The sequence below is a fragment of the Echeneis naucrates genome, chromosome 16 (assembly GCF_900963305.1).
Source record: "Echeneis naucrates chromosome 16, fEcheNa1.1, whole genome shotgun sequence".
NCBI lineage: Eukaryota > Metazoa > Chordata > Actinopteri > Carangiformes > Echeneidae > Echeneis > Echeneis naucrates.
In genome coordinates, this window is record NC_042526.1 from 3,398,853 (window position 1) to 3,413,597 (window position 14,745).

The following is a 14,745-nucleotide window of genomic DNA, read 5'->3' on the forward strand; positions in this document are numbered from 1 at the left end:
CCCACACAGAGATATATTTACAGCCACAGGAAATGTTAATTTTCTATTTTTAATTCACCTTTCAAAAATGTTTTCTGCCACAGCAGCGCAGAGTGCACTGATTTGCTCAGTTCTTCTTGCACCTTTGCCTCTTTCTGTGGTGTTTGTGTGTCTGTTTATCATTTTTTTTGAGTCAGTTGAATGGCTTTCCAAAGAAATGATCCATCCATCCCATGTGATTAGCTGCTAACGATGCCAACCATGACTATAGGTCATTTCATAGTTCTATTATTATACATTTGAAAGCACACATTTTAAAAATTTTCGTCAACAAAAGCTGAATGAATTTAACATTTTTGCCATGTTAAAGGACCAAAATACAAAGAAAGTACAGGACAAATATAAAGGACAAGAAAAAGGAGCAACAATCCTAATTTGGCTTGGCAGGTCAGTTGCTCAGCAGCAAAGGGCTCTGATGGAGACAGCTCAGAGTGCACGAGTAAAATCCTGCAAAAACATGTATGACAATCCTATTTTCCTATCTGACACACTCCAGGTTTGTAAACGGTGTACAACGTACAGACACACTCAAAAACAGCCTGGAGGCATGTAAGCCACAGCAGCTACACAACGCGACAGGCCCGTCTACAGGTGGTGAGAGTTGCACAGACCAGTGAGACCGGACAGTAAAGAGCTACAGGCGAAAACATGCAAACACACACTAACCCACACAGTCTGCACAGCCAGAGCGCTGGCTGACGACTGCTCGAATAACAGTAAAAGGCATGTGATATTAGGCAAAGAGCTGGAGGGGCGGAGAGAAAATACAATACGTGCTCCATGTAAATCTGTCCGAGAAGGGCAGCGAGAGGAGGAGCAGAATCGATAATCACGCTGAGAGCAAGTTATATTCATGTCCCTTTTCTTTGTGCCTCAAACACGGCGGCTCTCTGGAGGAAGCAGTGAGCAGCATAAATGCTTCCTATGAAACCGTCCTTCCACTTTCAAGCCTGCTCCTCTTTCAGCTAAAGTTTCAAGTTTGTTTTAAACAAACAGAAGTTGAGCAAATCACTCCCTCCTCTTCTGTTTCATATAATTCACAACCAAAGTCAAAGCTGATCAATGGACATTCAAAACTAAATTATGATTGTATGAGCTATATGTGCAGTAATATATCTGTTTAAAAAATTCATGTGCGTTCAGTTCCACTACTTTTCATCAGGGTTGTTTTTCTTTAGAAACTCAGTGTGCATTAAGTTTGAAGTTTTGTGCTGGAAATTAACTTTGACATTCATTAGCCACAGAAGCAATCTCCACATTTTCGTACACATTTCATACATCCATGGCTCCCCGAGGAAGGCTGACTCATCATCAACAACATAAAATTTGAATTTGTTTTAGTACTTTGGTTTGTGACTAAATTTCTGCACGGCTGGCTTTAATATTCTCGGACGTAATTTGTCCTTCATATTAATTAACTGAAGAGCATCTGCTCCATAACATCGCTACATCTGTAGCTATTGTCTGCCATGTTTTAATTCACGAGTAAGAGATGTGGAGGGCGCTCTGCTGACGAAGGCTCATTTAGCAGATGTTAACATTAATGCAGTTCACCTGTCAGTGACAGTATAATCCAAAACCCTGAGCTGGATCCTGACTGTATGACTGTTGTCATCTGTTTTTACTTCCGTTGGCCTTCTGCTTTAGAACTGCAGGTCCGTTTGTGCCTGCGCATCTACAGAGAGAAACCCCACTTTGGAAATGTTGTTCTCCGCTCAGTTACCACTATAAAGAACAGGAATAATTGCAGCTTTTGTTGTGTGCAAGACTTCGCCTCATCCCATTGCACTGCAGCATGGATTAGAGGAGGAGATGCGGCGTCATTTTTCTGGTTGGAGCACACTTGGAGAATGACCTCCATACCGTAACTGCTTCCTCATCAGATGTGTGCGTGCGTACAGGTTGGTTAAAGCTGATTATCATTCTGCGGCGGCTCTTCCAGCGCTTTACACTGTCGCCTTTGTTCCACCGAAAGGCTCCCTCTGGCGGGGCTGTAGCCAGGGTTATAAATATGCATGTGTTTATCAGCCTTAGGAAGCAAAGCACAACTAATCCCACCTCCATTCATTTTAGGGTGTGTAAAAGAGAGGATCTGTTTTATGTGTTTGTCTCATTCAGTGAGAGGAGGCACGATGCATTTGATTCATGACACTAAAGTTTATTAAGGAAAGATGCTGCCATTGAATTTGGGTGGATGAAGCTCACAGTAAATGTCCAGGGACCAATTTTGATTTCACTCTGTTCTAAAAGTTTCCAGTTTTCGTACATGTGACTGATTATAACTGATAATCCTGGTGAAGTCTACTGGGAACAGGACTGTTCTGCACATTTTGGTAAATATGTTTAATACAGCGTCAGCCCGCCCGATGTTAACTCATATTCATCGTTCATGCATTTAAAAAAAAGAAATTAACAAAGACCAATATATATATATATAGAAAACCAGTCAGCACCAAATTAAATGCCTCGTTGAGATATATTACATAAAACATGAAGATTAGTAGGAGTTAGATGCATTATATTCATTATAGTTTGCAACCTAATTTTTTGCAATATCCCCCCTCTGCAGTTTTGTAATCTTACATTATCCCGGACATAAATGCTGCATAATCCATCAGGTATTCAGTAAACCAGTCTAATCCACTTCAGCTTCTCAGTGCCTGTGAGGACAAACGAGCATCTGCTTATCTGAGAATCCAGGTCAGATCAGGTCACTACGAGGGTTTTGATTCATTTTTCATCAAATCAGCGAAGACAAAAAAAGAAAGAAGAAGAAGTCTCTTGGCTTTGAAATCCCTTTGACCTTCTCTAACTGTAAAACTAAAAGTATCAACACAACGATCATGTTCGCTTCTCAAGTGACTCGTTATTTTTCTGGCTAAGGGGGACATCACATTGGCCTCCGTCTGAAATCTAAGACAAATTTCCCGGCGTACATTTTCTTAGTCGCCAATTATCTGCGCACTAACTAATGGATTTGTCTTTTTCTTGAAAGTCAGTTCGGGGTGCGGAAGTTGGCAGCCAGAAACCATCCAGTTCCATGTGTCGCCTGCATATTTAAAAATGTGTGGGCGAGAGCAGAGGCTTGACACTCGTTAATAAGAAGGACGTGACGAGTCCGGTGTAGTTATTTTTTTGCCACTGAGAATTGAGAGAGACGCATCCATCTGTAGAGGTTTATCTAACCGGGATTTACCCAGGATGCTCTGGACTGGATCAAACGTCTTCTGAATCATGACAATGGCGTGAAAGTGGAAAGCAAAGCCACTGTCAGCATTGGCTTACTTAAACATCATCCACTGCAGGTCAGGAAACATCCACACTGCTTCACTTTTACGCGCTAAATTCATTTCTATTGCCGTTTATGCTCTTCTTGGAGAAAATGTGTGAGTTTAGCTGTTCACAAAATATACATCTAAAGTTATAGTGTTATGGTGATTATCACCGGCGCCTCGCAGCCAGAATAGTGTTTAGCCTTTCTGTGTGGAGTTTGCAGTTCCTCCCACAGTCCAAAGAATGTCAGCGTGCAATGCTGTTGCTTGTTTATGTTAATGTGCAGCTTTTTGAAATGATGCTAAAAGTATTAAAAAAAAGCATTGTTCAGATCAACTTTTTGGAATTTAATCTCCGCTGGTGTCTGAATATGACGTTATAATGGAAAAATGACAGCTGCACAACGTCAGTCAACCTTTAACCTGCAACAGATGTGATGAAAAATGTCATTCCTGCTGATGTGTGTCATGTCTGGGTGTTCTGATTTCACTGAAGTGTAACTGGAATTTGTCTAAAAGATAATGCCATTATATATTAATATAACGTAATAATATCATATTATATAAACTGATATATTGAATGTCATGCCATGAGCAAGTGTATTAAGTGTCTTTGTGTGATTCTCTTTTCTTCGACTATAAACGTTCTCCAGCTTGACGGACAGATTTTTACAATCTCTGTGAGACCCTCTGATGTCCAGCCTGCATTCACAAGAACAGCAGAAACTCGCTTTCAAAATTTCTCAACTGTTGTTTTTTTTTTTTTTTTTTTAGAGTCATACCTGCAGTAAAATTAATTAGCACTCTCCTCTTTTTCTGCTCACAGGAAACGTCTCCAGCCCGCAGAGACGTACGTGTCAGACAGGTGTGAGGTTGTTAACAGCTCAAGAATACAGTGACAATTATTTATTTATACAAAAAACGCTCCACGTGGTGATTGTTCCGACAACCACCAACGGATCAGTGCTAAGCTAAGTAATTCAGGAAAAAACGACTGTGGCGTTTGGCTACATGAAAATTTTCCTGCTCCAAGGCAGTACATGTGTTCGCTGCTTGTCTCGGAGCAGATCCCTGTGAACACTGGACTTATCTTCAGATTGTGTCAATCTGCTGGAGTCTTCGCTGCTTACTGTTGGCTTCTCTCTGGCTTAACACTAAATTGCACAAACACTGATGTCTGGTCCTGATGAAAAGCTGCTCCAGAACTTGCCGGGTCTCTCTCCAGCTGGGAAGAGTTTGACTGATCATTCGTTTACGGGTTCACTACTATCATTAACATTGTTGCATGATTATATTTGTATGTTTTAAGTGTTATATCTGACAGCTACCATCAGGAGCAGAGCTGTTGTGGAGAATGTGAGGGGAAGTACTTAACATGCTCACAGTGACAATGCTGAGTCAGTGTGCTCTGATGAAGGTCTCAGGCGTCAGCAGTCAGCTTTCGTCAGCATATTGCTGGTAAATGAAATCAACCCAACAGAAAGACCACATTCTTTCCTGATTTGGTCCTGCGGGACGCGTCGATCATCTTATGATCCAAAATCTTTTCACATTTTGCGTGTTGTTTTGTCAGTGTTGGCTAATAGCATTAAATATCACCGCACCAACGTGGCTAAAAGATGAACTGAGAAATGAAATCATGTCTGAGTTGAATAATTGCGTTGATCTCTGAACAGTTTCTCCAGGGTGTAACTGCAGAGTAATAAAACAAAACAAAAGACTGAAGCACCGAGTCGGTGAGCATCTCACCCTCCTTTGTGTATGTCAGCAGACGGAGGCCTCTTACTGCCGGTCCCATCCTGGTGGACCTTCTTGTCCAAAGACAATGACAGCGGAGCGTCTCGCACGGGAAGCCCCAACACCAGCGTTTCCTTGGTCACGGAAATGGCCTCATCGCCCGTCCGACCCATGTGCTTCTTGGCGTAGTCGAAGCCCTGGACGGGCTGGTGGAGGAAACAGGTGACACAAAAGGATCAGGCACGCAGCAGCAAAGCTCCGGCAGTTTTCACATCAATCCGCTCAGGAAGACAACGTAACACTTTCCTCTTTTTAGACAGTTTGTTTTGTTTGCAGTTTGCCTGTTGGATTGATGGACCAAAAGCAACTTGCCAGAATAAAAAACAACCAGTTGTCCTCTGGCTGTTAAGAACATGCAAGCATGACGAAAAGACAATGCATGGCACATTATTTAACGATATGATGGGCCAGCTTTATTACACAGCACAGGCTGATGAGAGAAGGAAATACAATAAGACAACACAATTTCTGCTCCACAATAATGAGCGTGAGTGATAAATTAGACACACAACATGATGCGTGATTACAAGATGTAAGAGAATCTAAAACGGTCGGGAGTCAAAATATTAAACAACCCAACAACCTAAACGCAGGACAGAAAGGCAAACTGCTTATTTTTCACATAATCAAAAATCCAAATGTTCTTTTCTTAAACGTCCATACAAGGCCTTTTTTCTTCATAATGAACAGCTTTGATTTGATGATTTGGATACACATTGCAGGTAATACTTCTGTATTAAGTAATATTTTAAATGCTGATTTTATTGCCCCACTTAAGTACTTTTATTTAAGTAAAAGGTATTTTACATCTACCACCACTTGCAGTGAATGAGCATTATGTCAGAAGGAAGCTGGAGTGACTATCATGAGACTTTTGCCTAAACTCTTTAAATATTTAATACTTTTTTTGTACAAAGCATCAGTTGCTGCTCGGGCTGGTAAACATCAGCCTGCTGTCTGAACTGTGTGATTTTCTGTTTACTCTAATTTAGTCTTTTCAAACAGTTTCCCTTCAATGGGCTCTGAGCTGTCAGTGTGAAAAGTTAGAGTAGAGAATAGAGTTTTGGGCTGATTTCTCCCCGAATTTGGGTACCTGTAGTATGGGGATGTATTGTAAAAATGTAAAATCAACCAGACAATGTTGTAATGCAGTATAAATCTATTCTAATCCGGATTCCTTGATAGAAACATCATATTTAGTGTGACATTGAGAACAGCCTGACACGGTTCAGCAGATGTGAATGGACATCCCTTCTGGTTGTTATCAGCCTCCAAACACCACAGCTGCCATAATGAGAAAGGTAAAAAAAATAATAATAATCATATGTAATAAAGCTTAACAGTACTTTTGAAGGGAGAAGATTTTGGCACAAAGAAACGGAAGATTAAAAAGGTGGCAGAAGATGCATTTTGGCGAAGCCTCTTTCTTTGTATCACTAAATGGCTTTGAAAAAAAAAAAAGAAGCGAAAGACCCCCCCCCCCCCTTTTTTTAGGTTACACAACAAAGCATACGAAACCCAGATTTATTTATTTATTTATTTTTGCCTCCCTTTTCTATTTTGAGCAGCTCTAAAATGGGACGCCTAATGCATTTGATCATGCATGCTAAATCCTGAGAGCATGTGAGGTGAGGCAGTGTGGGCATCCGGCTGACGGCGATGTTAATAATTCATCAGTCATACACACCAGTGTGCCATCAGCCAGCTCCAACAACACGTGGCTGCAGCCGTGGATGAGCGTCGGGGAAATTGATAGATTCTCATGTAGATCACACACACACACACACACACAGAGGATGGGTCCTCTCCCCATGGCATGGATATATGGATTGACTGTGTGTTTCTGTGTGTAGTGCACGCATCTTCTACCCACTGAGGTGATATATGGTGACAGCTGTGAGCCCTCTGTGTGAAAGATGTAGGTGAGTGCAAAGATCAATTTGCCTCTGGCCTCTTTAACACGTGTGTTTTAAGTGAAGAAAAGCAATGGAGGGGCGGGAGGAAGGGAAGCCGGGAGCTAAATGCGCTATTCCAAATATATCCCTCCACCGATACACATTATGCATGTGGATTATTGAGCGACAAAACTTGTGCTGCGGTGCCAGTTGTTGAACTGCACACTGACAGCTAAGGATGCGTCATCCGGGGGTTCGCAGGTGAGCGCTGGCGTGCGTGTAGACAGTTCAGATTCTCAGAAGTGTCAGGCTAGTGGCGAGGAGGAGGACAAGGGGGTATAACCTTGAACGTTCGTCTGGACTCAAGGTCCGTTTCCATGTCTTGTTCCTTTCCATTTTCCTTTTTTCCTAATTGCATTTCCCTTTTAATCCTCCTCCTCCTCCTTCGCCCCGTCTCCTCCTCCACGCCCACTAATACCGTGTTGGCAGCTCCGTTTAATGAAAATTTTGGTTACGGCGCGAGGCGTCCTGTCCGTCAGAGATCGATGGTGGTGACGGAGGGAAAAAGAGCAGAAGAGGGCCAAGTGGGGTCCAACCCTGTCTTTTACTTAAAGATGTCATGTGAAGTGAGAGCGAGCATGACCCTGCTGCACCGCCATATTATCCACACTTATCTTCAAAGAGAAGCTTCTCCTCGAATTTTAACTCAGAGCAAGAGCCAACAGCAGCTTGATGAGGTACAGCAGATGGAACGAGATATGCTCTACTCCCCCTGCGGCCATATTGATTTAAATTCAGCTTTAGCAGGGTGGATGGTGTGAGTGCACCACGGAGCCGCATGCGTACAAAAAAAATAAATAAATAAATAAAAAGAAAGAGTAAAAAAAGGAGATACATTTAATCAGTAAAATAAGACACATAGGTGTAGATTGGAGCGCGTAGGCATGCTGAACCAATTAGATCGACCCCTCCTGGGGCAGGTTCAGGCATGATGCAGCAAAAATGCAAAGTACTCTCAGTCTTTTAAACGGCAGACAGCGCATTGTGCTTTCATCGAACACCTTAAAACTGAAAAACGAATTGCTTCTGCTTCTGCTGATTCCGACTGATTCCTCACACAGCTTTCACACCCATACAGGAAGGAGCGGAGGGAGCGAAAAGCCACTCTGAATGAGAAGAATGTTCTGGCGGCACAGCGGAGGGCGTCGAAGCGGGCTGGACTCTTTAATGATTAAACACACGCACACCAAATGTAAACCACCATATTGATCAGCAGCTTGAGCTTGTCCTGCGTGGTGACTGATAGGAGAGCTGGCCGAGATCACACACACACACACACACACACACAGATGCCAACAGTAGATTAAGATGATGTAGTTTATTATTGTTTAGTGTGTAACACAGAAGTCACTGAAGTGGGTTTCCAACCTGAACTCCATTTTCACCTCACATGAGCACGTGAGCCCTATCTGGATATTTACTCAGGATTGGGAACAATCAGACACAGAACACATGAAGGTCAGAGCAGGATCAGATCTCTCCCTAAGGCCTGGCTCATGGTCTCTACGATCTCTACGGTCTCAGTTCATAAGATGAGCCGAAGAGTTTGATCTGATCTGAGCAACCGAGCCAGAAATGGGGAGCCGACATTTTCTGACAGTCTACTGTGTTACAGTCCCTTGTTCACATTAAAAGTGCTACTAGTTACGTAACAATGAAGTATGGGAGCAGGAGACAGAGGAGCATTGCCTGGTGGCTGTTTTCTCACATCCACTCAGCTGGCTACTCCTGGCATCACTCACCAAAGGGGTAAACAGTGGCCCGGGGACCGACATTAAATTCTTGTCGTCATTAATATATTACTATTTTCTTGTGTGCGTAGAAGAAATTGGGGGTAAAATTCACAGTTCTCCGTCTATTCAAAAAAATGCAATGCCACACTCTGCCAACTTATTTTCAAGCCAAGTGATTCAAATTGAGTGGACATCTTCCAACAAAACTGTAATTTTCAGGAACTGCCTTTTGTGTTACTTCAGCTAAACACTATCTTTGGAAACCACTTAGAGGGGAAGAAAAAGGCAACAACTGTTGTAGATCGCCCTGGGTGGAGTCACTCTGCCAGTCTCCGTCATTTAGGGGCCGTTGTGTGATCGTGGGGTCGTAGTCCTCATCTCTTCCTCTTCTCATTCCCTTCACATTTTTATATTTCCACTCTCCAGTGTAGCCCTCAAAAAAAAAATACCACTTCATGGCTGTGAAGAGGCCGGCGGATCAACGTGCATGTCAACATTTGAACATTACATTAAAAGCACACAAAAAACTGAACCTATCTAATCAACCAGTTGTTTAGCTTCAGTTTGCCACAAGCTCTTCCAAATCCCTCTGCAAAATATTTATCTCATTTGTTCATGCGTGCCACTGCTCAGGATCGGGAGAGGGTAAATACCGCTGTGGGTAAAAAAAAAAAACAAAAAAAACAACAACAGCAACTATAGCCTCGCAGCACCGCTTGTGAAATCTCATGTTTCAGGTCTCTTTAATTTTTCATGCGCTCTCTCGTAAAAAACAATAAAAGTAACGTTAAATGTTTACAAAACGACGGTGAACGCAACAAAGAACTGCGGCGCCTGGAAATTGAAAATGCTAATGTTAAAAAAAAAAAGTGTAACAACATACAGCGAAAGCAGCAAACAGATGCTGTGTGTGTTTTTTCGTTTACGTCACCATCATCACCTGCAGCTCCCTTCCACCCATTCAGCCTCCCCTCGCCTCACTTTGCTTGCTGAGGGATGAGGAAAGGCGGGACCAAAATAAATAAATAAATAAATAAATAAATAATTAAAAAAAACAACCTGCAAATCAGTTGGTATCCTCCGTTTTAGCAAAATTAACCACCAGAGCGGCCTCTCCGTGGTTATTTGTTATTTAAAGCACTTAAGCTTTTTTTTTTTTTTTAATCAGTCTGTGGACACGGCTGCTCTGCTTTGGGTGCGTGATGAAGTAGCAAACATAATCCTGTGGTGAACCTCATTCTACTAAAAAAAAGAAGCAGAAGAAGAACTGGGTTGGGGGGTCCATTTATGGTGAGAGTGGCTTCATCTAGGAGGATAAAACGACCGGCTTGGAAGGGAAGAGGCACCAGCAGAGAGGCAGTCTGAGCCGATGACACAAGCCTGAGTCACCGTTTATGGACGCTACAAAAATAAAAATAGATTGGTTCGGTGTGCAGGTGTTGAGCTTCCTTCCTGCCATTCATGTTTATGAGTGCAGATTGTAAATGCCTCCCTCTGTCCGGCAGAATTGAGCTCATTTGCCTTTTTTACGCACCAGCCTCTCCTTGTTAATTCGGCACATCGACTCAAACCAAAACAATTTAAATCCTTCGATCGTGCTTGTGAATTTTTACGGCTGTGTTACAGCTTATTTTTTTTTCTCCACCTTTCCTCCCTCCCTCCCCCTCTGTCTTATCGCTCTCAAATGGCCAATGGGGATGGCAGAGTAAGTGACATCCACAGCACAGTGGCCACATGCAAGAATTTACCCAGTAACAGCGACAGGCAGCACATAGAGCAACAAGCAGCCAACAGTTGATCAAGCCTGTCAGACGGTCACAATCAAAAGCAGCAACTCATTCATTCATTCTCTAAAGTCAGTCAGTAATCCACCCAACCAGAGGCTCAGTGAATACCTGGTGGTGGTAACTGCCCTCCCTTCGGTATGAGGTCTAAACAGAGAGAGGGTCAAAGGTACAAGGTCAGGGAAAGGTCACACAGAAAAGAAAAAAATACAAAAGAAGAAGAGAAGAGGAAAGACGATTAAAACGATAAAATATAACTCCAGTTTGTTCTAATCTAGGTTTAAAAGGATAAAGTGTACTTTATTCTAGTTTGTTTTATAATCTGGAATAAAGAGTCTCTTGGCCCATAACGAAATTTACCGGTTCATACTGAAGTGGTCATAATAAGGTGTTGATTGTTTACAACCCTTTAAGGAAGGAAAATGGCATCATAGCTGGAAGAAACGGCACATGAACATAATTCAAGTCAACATCATGTTTCTTGTTCCATTATGGGAACCAAAATCACCATACACCATCTTTTTTTTTTTCTACTACTGTTCTGTCGAGCAGGGAATATTTTATTGATGGTCAAAGCTTTTAAGGACAGAAACAGTCTGTGGATTGGTTTATTCAAAGCACTGAGGAGATTCCTCTGGCTATCAAAAGAAGTCCAGAATAAGTTCTGGAAGGTGCTGTATGTAAGTTTTGTCCGCTGCTGAGCGTGGTCGTTACGACTGCTGGCCAAAAGCTCCATCCTTCGTTGCATTTACAAGCCAAAAAATACAGCTTCTGGGCAGAGCGAGCGCTTCTTTATCGCCTGCTGAACGGAGGGCAGACTGAACCGAGCAGCGGCGCTCTATCAGCAGACAGCAAGAGTAGTTTCAGCAGAAAAAGAAGTCCTGAAAATGAACGCTAATGTTGGTGCTCCTTCACAGAGCGCATGACAGGAACTCTAATCGGAAACCTGCTCTAAGACAAAGCCACAGTTTCACCGTCCTACTGCTTGTTTACTTCTTCACAGACTGCAGTGACACAAGCAGCTGTTGTTCTGGCGTCATATCGCCGCTCTGCGTCCAGTGAAACAATCTGCCCCGATCAAAGCAGCCGGTACCAATCCATTACACACATGCCGATTTGAAATGATTGATTTTCGTTTAACCTTGCATTAACTGATTGAGTGAATGCGACTTTCATGAACGCTGAGCCCCGCCTTTTCCTCTGAGGTGGTTATTCTTTGCAGGACGGATGATAAGCAGCAAAGACACCCGCCTGTTGCACTCTGAGAAGACGAATGAGTAAGGCCCGGACAGATGGAATTCAATATTTATGACTGGAAGGAATAACTTAACACAAGCGATTCGCTGTGTGATGCCTCACATATTAAGAAACTGCTTACGTAAGTTCTGTTTGGTTACTGGTGATGTTTGGTGATTTTTTTGGTTGAGAACGTAGAAGAGTAGAGCAAAGAGTTGAAAGAGGAAAAGAAGAAGCAGGAGAGGAGACATTTTTGTTAAAAAAAAAAATTGGAGGTTTGAGTCTCACCTTTGATCGAGTCTTGAAGGTCCTAAAGGCGCTGGTTTTGAAGATGACCCTGTTTCTCTTACACAAAATAAAAGCCACCATGCCGATCACCACCATCAACAGGAAGAGAGGCGTCAGGATGGCCATGATCCACAGGTTGCTGGGCGGCATCTTCACCACAGCTACAAACACACACACACACACACACACACACACACACCTTACTTATAAATGCCTTCCTTTTACTGATTACAAAGGACAAGGAGTTATAAACAGCTCAATATTTCCATCACTTGCACAAACTGCCAGAAATATTTCAACATGTTAATTACATGTTTTACATTTCGGTAATTACATTTTCAGTCCTTTTTGGGACCATTTTCACACACGTGTTTGATACGTTTGATGCCCGCCAAGTGTCGGGCCAGGGCCCTTCAGCCAATTGGTCCCAGCTGGTTCCAGCTTCGATTAGTCCGGACTAACCATTCCCTCACTCCTAATTCACATGGTCATGAACATGACGGTGGAAAAAAATTCATCTTATTCTCCACAAAGCAACTGATGAAGAGAGGAAGTAAACTCTATGTAATGAAAAAAGATTTGTACAACATAAAATAAATAAATAAATGGAAAGTTTTTAACCTGACTATCTTTCTTTTAACTTCTCTAAGATTCTCTGTCAGAGTAGAGTTTGCCAAGGGGATGTTTTCATTCTCAGAACTAATGCTGTTTGTTTCCAATAAGCCCATGAAGGCAAACTAAATGAATTTTACAAGAACACTGTGTTCAGTTTCTGGCCTGAGCACTGATGGAAGGAGCTACGCAGGACGACTGATAGTTTGTTAATTATAAATTGTTGGAATATATGAGGGAGAAAAGGTGAGCGGGAACACTTTGTCCTCACTGGCAGCTACAGAGTGAATATTTTTAAAATACACACACACACACACACACACACACACCTGATAACAATGTGGGAACACACAATCTTTGATTTTGAATTTGGGAATTTGTATTGACATCCTAAAGCTCTATAGGCAGCAAAGGCCATTATGGAAATTTATGGAAATTTATGGAAAACCCAAATGCCACAGCACGTCAGTGTAAGCCAAGACTGTTATGCTCCAGTTCAGCAGATAAATCCTAAAGAGCGGTAACGCTGGGAGTGTTTTTGGCAGTGTGGAGTCTCTACTGCAGCTCCACTTAATAAGTATTAACAGCAATTACTGGAAAATACAAGCTAAGAGGAATCTATAACTACGTGATTGATTCCATTTTAGCTTCATGATAATATCCCAAAATTAAAAAGTATTATTATTTCTCCTCAACACCTGGATCCTGATTAAATTGAACACTTAGAAATTCAGGAAAGACACCTAGCTGTTTTTTTTTTTTTTTTTTTTTTTTTCAGTATTAGATAAGAAAAAGAGCACAAACTTCTGGACAGTGAATGCAGGTGGACCCAGCAGCTAGTTAGTGTAGCAAAAAGAAAAGAAATATGGCCTAAACTCTGATTTATATGCTGCAGCTCGTTAGTTTGATCTTCGTAAACCACCGGCCTTTCTATTCGGGAATGTGTGCTGAACAATGAGACCTTAACAGCATGAAAAGTGTATGCACAGTAAAGTTCATTTATTGTTTTCACTTAATAATATTCTGGTGCTTTTTGGCCTTCAGCCACCACTGAAAAATATATTGATTATACTAGAACTATATAATATCTCTTTGAAGATCCCTAATTAAGTGTGTGTCACTGACCTACCTGGACAATATTAACTCAGCTGCAGCTCTGAAGCAGCTCATTATAATTCAACTGGAATGGAAAACAGAAAGGGGCGCTCGACATGCGCTGCATAATGTCTTCTGTGGTTCTTTGTAAAGTCTACAAAGTTTTCACTTCTACTGAACTTTAGAAAAACTCAGCTCCTCCTTTGACTCTCCTCAGCCCTCAGACTCTAAGGAAGTGTGGCGCTAAACAGCATTATATCATAGAATCATTTATATCGTTATTGAATGCTTAAATCATAGAACTGAGAAAGTATAGACAGCTAACGTTAATGTTACCCTTCGATTAAAAACAGTGCAACGTATTTTCCCCAGCCAATCTGAGTTTGATGCTGGTTCAGCTTACGTTCAGCCTGCACTTGTACGAAGTATCCCAAAGTCAGGGCCATGGTCTGGGAGTCCAGGCTGCTGAGGGTCTTGGCAGCAGTGGTGCCGGTGATGGGTGCTCCATTCAGCTGGGCGTAGTAGGTCATCTCTGCCGGGTTCTTGGGGCCCGGCAGTCGACGCATGCTCACCATCTGGGGGAGGAATGATGAAGGTGTCTAATATCCTGCCTGACAGTATATACGGTAGATTTTTTTTATTGGACTACAGAGACATACAGATGTATCTATAGTATTCTTTGAATATAGAAAACATAAGCACAATAAATCTGTGGAGGGACTTAATATCCTTCAAACCAAAAGATTTTACCCCCCCCCCCCAAACTATATATCTACAGTGACTTTGCTGCATTACAACTACACTTAGTGAAGACACTCTACTCCAGCATTACTTGATATATCAACATTATTTTATCAAACGTCCAACTTCCCAGTTTAATCTGATGAGTATACATTACACGATTAAATCAAGTCTGATAATTTGATTTTGTCAT

General features: G+C 42.0%; 1 protein-coding gene across 1 annotated transcript in view; it reads right to left on the reverse strand.

The window, feature by feature from the left end:
• Positions 1-14,745, reverse strand: part of kiaa1549la (KIAA1549-like a) — a 44,532-nt gene that overhangs the window by 13,807 nt on the left and 15,980 nt on the right. The window contains exons 8-11 of the mRNA XM_029522403.1: positions 14,215-14,386; positions 12,105-12,265; positions 10,692-10,727; positions 5,061-5,254 (exon numbers count right to left, since the gene is read on the reverse strand). Coding sequence (XP_029378263.1) covers positions 5,061-5,254; positions 10,692-10,727; positions 12,105-12,265; positions 14,215-14,386 — 563 coding nt within the window. The remainder of the gene's footprint in view (positions 1-5,060; positions 5,255-10,691; positions 10,728-12,104; positions 12,266-14,214; positions 14,387-14,745) is intronic.